Source organism: Mandrillus leucophaeus, unplaced genomic scaffold (assembly GCF_000951045.1).
Source record: "Mandrillus leucophaeus isolate KB7577 unplaced genomic scaffold, Mleu.le_1.0 Scaffold890, whole genome shotgun sequence".
Lineage (NCBI taxonomy): Eukaryota > Metazoa > Chordata > Mammalia > Primates > Cercopithecidae > Mandrillus > Mandrillus leucophaeus.
The window spans coordinates 325,656-330,790 of NW_012109697.1; the positions used below are offsets into that span (position 1 = coordinate 325,656).

At 35.8% G+C, this 5,135-nt stretch overlaps 1 protein-coding gene across 1 annotated transcript in view; it reads right to left on the bottom strand.

Annotated features, from left to right (window-relative positions):
* Positions 1-4,730, bottom strand: part of LOC105531514 (chromosome unknown open reading frame, human C6orf10) — a 10,066-nt gene extending 5,336 nt beyond the window's left edge. Inside the window, exons 1-2 of the mRNA XM_011969444.1 lie at positions 4,637-4,730; positions 3,877-3,891 (exon numbers count right to left, since the gene is read on the bottom strand). Coding sequence (XP_011824834.1) covers positions 3,877-3,891; positions 4,637-4,730 — 109 coding nt within the window. The remainder of the gene's footprint in view (positions 1-3,876; positions 3,892-4,636) is intronic.
* Positions 4,731-5,135: the final 405 nt, after the last annotated feature.

Consider the following 5,135-nt stretch of genomic DNA (forward strand, 5'->3'; position numbering starts at 1 on the left):
TTTCTCCATGTTGGTCAGGCTGGTCTTGAACTCCTGACCTCAGGTGATCCACCTGCCTTGGCCTCCCAAAGTGCTGGGATTACAGGCGTGAGCCACCACCCCCGGCCAATTACAGGAAAATTTTCTTGCTTAAAAATGAATTATGGGACTTTTTCGTTTTTTACGTTTAGGGTTTGACATTTGAAAAATTGGCATACACATAACTTCAGAATTTTATCAATTATAAAAATGAGGCACACCTGTATTAGGTAAGAAACTATAAATCAAAAGGGTTGTTGTAGTTCACTGTTTTATTATTTTCAGCTGTTGATATCTAAATAAAAATAACATTAGGAAAATTGCTGTAATGTTTTCTGAACCTTTTTGTATATTTCCCCCCTTACAGTCCTTCATTAAAATATGGTACTGACATTTTATTCTAGACAATCAATTTTCAATTTCCTAATGAAAATCAGTGGTAATATATTTCAAGCATTGCTAAATTGAGAAAAATAGTTCAGAATATTTTGATCTTCGACAGCACTACCAGTGGACACTGTTTTGTTTTGTTTAGGGGTATGGTGGTGTGGAATGGTAAGATCATGCTTTTCCATTGAAGCTTCTAACCTTAAGAATTTCATGGAATGTAATCCTCACATAAGCTGATTTTTCTTAAGTTATGAATATTTTTAGTTTTACTATCTGTTGGGGGTGATTATTTGCTATTGTGTGTAATACTTCATGACTCATTTTAACCTAAATTTACCTTCTAAATTATATAGGTTTTGTAAACCAAAATTAAGTATTATAGGATTTCCTGAAGCACCCAGTGTTTATTCTAGCTGCACCTTTCCTAATTTCACAGAATTAAAAAAAAATTGTTCTTTCTCCCACTACACTGAAAAATATCTCTAGTTACTTCTAATAGAATCTTCATACCCTTATTTTAATATATTTGCTGTCATCTTTTAAATCTTATATTTAATTAACATAGATTAGATTTACAGGATTTATTTTTGAGGAATCCAGCTATCCCATAAAGTGAGGTTCACTTTTATTTCAAGTTTGCATTGCAAAAGTAAGCCACAAATCATTATTCCACCACATTCTAAGTTCTTTTCTTCCTTCTCCCAGATTTCAAGATAGTTCATACATGTTTTCCTTCTCTTGGACCTCATAATCATCCTACACTTACAGTGTAAATCTTCATGATATAAAGACTTGGAAGCCCTGGCTGCAAGTACATTTATTGCAGGCAGTAGCCCATACTACAAAATTTTAATACAATCAAAAGATTTAATCAAGACTTTGGGGATCATCATAATACATTCAAGCTGATTAAAAAGTAATTATTACAATTTTTAAATTGGATTAATTTTTGTTAAAGCTAAAAGATATCATGAAATAGCTATCACATTAACAATTCTATCTAAATGATACTTAATGTAGAAAATAGAACGTGGGCTTTATTAGGAAATTAATCTTAGGTTCTTAATCCAGTGGTTGGCAGGGAGAGCACAATTGGATCTAGACCGTAAAAGATCTCTTCAGTATCAGAGGGATGAATCATTATAGTTCTCAGGCTATGAATTATATTTTAAAATATCATATACTTATTAGTTGAATAAGGAAGTGAGAAATAAGAGACTCAGTTTGCTGGGATGATGATGGTTGTTGGTTTAATCTGTCTTAAACCTTTCTTTGAACACTGAATTAAACCTTAACCTCTTTTTTCTAAAAATATCAATTGGGGCCAGATGCAGTGGCTCACACCTGTAATCCCAGCACTTTGGGAGGCTGAAATGGGAGGATCACTTGAGGCTGGCAGTTTGAGGCCAGCCTGGGCAACATAGTGATACCCCCATCTCTATTTTTTAAAAGAAATAGAAAAAAAATCAATTGGGAAGAATGTGTCTGAAAGATTATATCAATATGAATATATCTTTTACAAAAATTTTTTAGAAAAGATTAAATGGATTTTTCTCTGGCAACTTAAAAAATTAGTATTCATTAAAAATTTATTACCTCTGGGAAGAGACTTGGCCTGTGATCCCTTCTCAGAGCCCTTGTATTAGTCAGGGTTCTTCTGAGTCAAGTTGACATATAACATCAATTGTCAGAGCCCACCTTTTCCTTTTTTTTTTCTTTTTTTGGTAAAAAACTCACAAGATCACAGTCCTATCACTTTTTCTATGTGAGGAGAGCATTTGAGGGATGTTGACACATTATGATTATTCTGAATGCCTACTGTTTCTTGTACCATGAGTCAAAAGAAATTAATTTCCCTGGCTGGGCACGGTGGCTTGCGCCTGTAATCCCAGCACTTTGGGAGGCCGAGGCGGGCGGATCACCTGAGGTCAGGAGTTCGAGACCAGCCTGACCAACATGGTGAAACCCTGTCTCTACTAAAAAAATTACAAAATTAGCCAGGCATAGTGGCACACACCTGTAACCCCAGCTACTTGGGAGACTGAGGCAGTGGAATCACTTGAACCCATGAGGCGGAGGTTGCAGTGAGCCAAGATCGCGCCATTGCACTCCAGCCTGGGCGACAAGAATGAAATTTAAAAAAAAAAAAGAAAGAAATTAATTGCCCCTTTCAACTCCATCTCCCTGCCTTCCTCTCCCTCCAAACCCACTCTCTTTCTAGTGTGAACTGAGAAAGAAGAATGAGGCTTAAACATGATTAAATATAAGGACGTATTTTGTGTTCGTGTCAGTGTTTGGAATGTTTGAAATACTTGAAATGTGTCTCACTAGGTTTAAGTCTTATTTGCTTCTTTTGATCATATATTTACAGAATTAAAAGTTATTATTCTGCTTTGTTTTGTATGGTTTCCTTACTTGAAGAGCTGAGCCATATATTAAGTAATCCCAATAGAGAGAAATCTGAATCCAGAAAACAGTTAAAAAAGTCAAACATTGATTTAAATGTGGTCTTCTATTTTTAAAAGGATCCTTTTGTGTACATTTAATTATCCAGCTTTTCTGTAGATGTATATTTGTATTTACAAACATTCCATCAAGTTTCATGACTAATCACAAAAAATGCATTTATGATTCAGTGTAGGAGGCAATGTGTTAGTATGGGAAGGGTGTGTATTCTGGAGATAGGACATCTGGGTTTAAATCCTGACACCAATGTTTACCAAGTCTTTAACCTTGGGTAAATATCTGAGTTAGTTTCCTAATCTGTAAAATGGGGAATTATAATAGCTACCAGGCAGGGATATGGTAAGAATAAGAGATGCTACTTTCGTAAGTGCCTAGCACAGTGTACAATACATAGTCAATACTCAATACCTACTGTCTTTCAAAGGTAAAGTTATTTAGAAGACAACAGAAAGTAGATGGGATTTTGTTTTTAACTAGTTTTTTTCCCTCATTAATATGATTCAGAGGGACTTCACCTATAACTAAAAAAAAGTTCTAAATTCCCAGCAAAGAACTAATGGAATTCAGAAACCAATCTTCCTTTCATTATGTTTTGCTGAGAATCAGGGAGGAGATTCTTTTTCAGAGCCTAGAAGATGGCCAGAGATTGTGGCACCCTTTCATGTGAACTTCATCTCTTCTACAGCAATCTCTTAAAAAGTAGTTCTTTAAAAACTTGGGGCCTGGCACAGTTTCTCACACCTGCAATCCCAGCACTTTGGGAGGCTGAGGCAGGAGGATCACTTGAGCCCAGGAGTTCAAGATCAACCTGGGCAACATAGAGAGATCCTGTCTCAAAAAGAAAGGGGGGGAGAAAAACCTTGGAAGTTTCTGGAAGATAGGAACATTCAAATTAGCCTTAGAAGCACAGGTCTCTATTTTGGGAGTAGAAATAGACAGGTCACAAAAGAATGATAATAAGCAATGTAAAATATCAGAGTTGAGAAGAGATATGGAACTTACCCACAGGAGTCAGTGCTAAAAACAAAACACAAAAGAAAGATCAGTGGGGATTTTCTAACTCAAGAAGAACCCACCTTCCAATAGTATCCTTCCTAGGTGAATTTAGAAACAGGACTTGGAGGGAACATAAAACTCTCTGTTTCATCCTCAGGAGTGTTGCTGGCCAATGCTCCACATCCCACTCCACACAGAGGATTGTCTTTAGGATGCCATTTAGTTAATATAGGGATTTGAAATCTTGGGTAGGTAATATCAATTCTACTGAAATTTAAACTATTGCATTTCCTTCCTTTCTTTGTTCTTTCATAAGTCTTTCACATGTCTTCTACAAAACAGTTTTTTGCTCACTGTTCTGGTCAGTTTGAAAAATGTGTATTATTGGTCAATTACCAAACTCACCTCTCATCCTGACACATACTCTTTTTGTCAATCTTAGAGGATTTTCTTTTTTATTAAAAATTATTAGTTGCCAGATTATAGCACAGAGGAACTAGGCTCTATTGTGATAGATTAGCTGGGAATATATGCTACTAAAAATCTTTGGTAGTAAATAACTAGAATCAAACACAAGGCCATTATACTTTGTTACAAAAGGAAAATAGATAAGAAGAATTAAAACTGAAATATGAGGAAATGACTCATTGAAGAAATTTTGACTGCTCTAAGGTAGAAGAATTTGTAATACAAGAACATTTGGGAAAAAGAATGTAAAGGTCCTAGGCATACAAATAGGTAAGGCAAGGAAATGATCCAAACTTACTGATTTTTCCAGAACTGTCCACTGAAAGAGACAAAGGCAAACACATCAGTAGGTACTGGGCTTCCCTGTCTTCCCAGTCCCTAAGCTTCTGCATTGAGTGGAATCATCTGCGTCATTAACAACTAAATTTCATTTATTTAAATGTGAAGAAACTTCATTTCCCCTCCCCCTTCTCTTTGCCTAGTGTAGTTTACAAAGACCTTGTGATAAGCTACTTTAAATCACCTTTACTTATCATTGACCATTAGCAATTTTCTCTAGAATGTCAAGATTACAATTTATAAAATATAGGACATATAATGGTCTTGCTTAGAAGATGTGTGCTAACATTATTTTTTGACATTGTTTGATACGAGTTTTTTTTAAATATATTTTTTTGAGACAGGGTCTCAGTCTTCCAGGCTGCAGTGCAGTGGCACGAACATGGCTCACTGCAGCTTCCACTTCCGGGGCTCAAGCGATCCTCCAGTTTCAGCCTCCTGAGTAGCTGGGACTACAG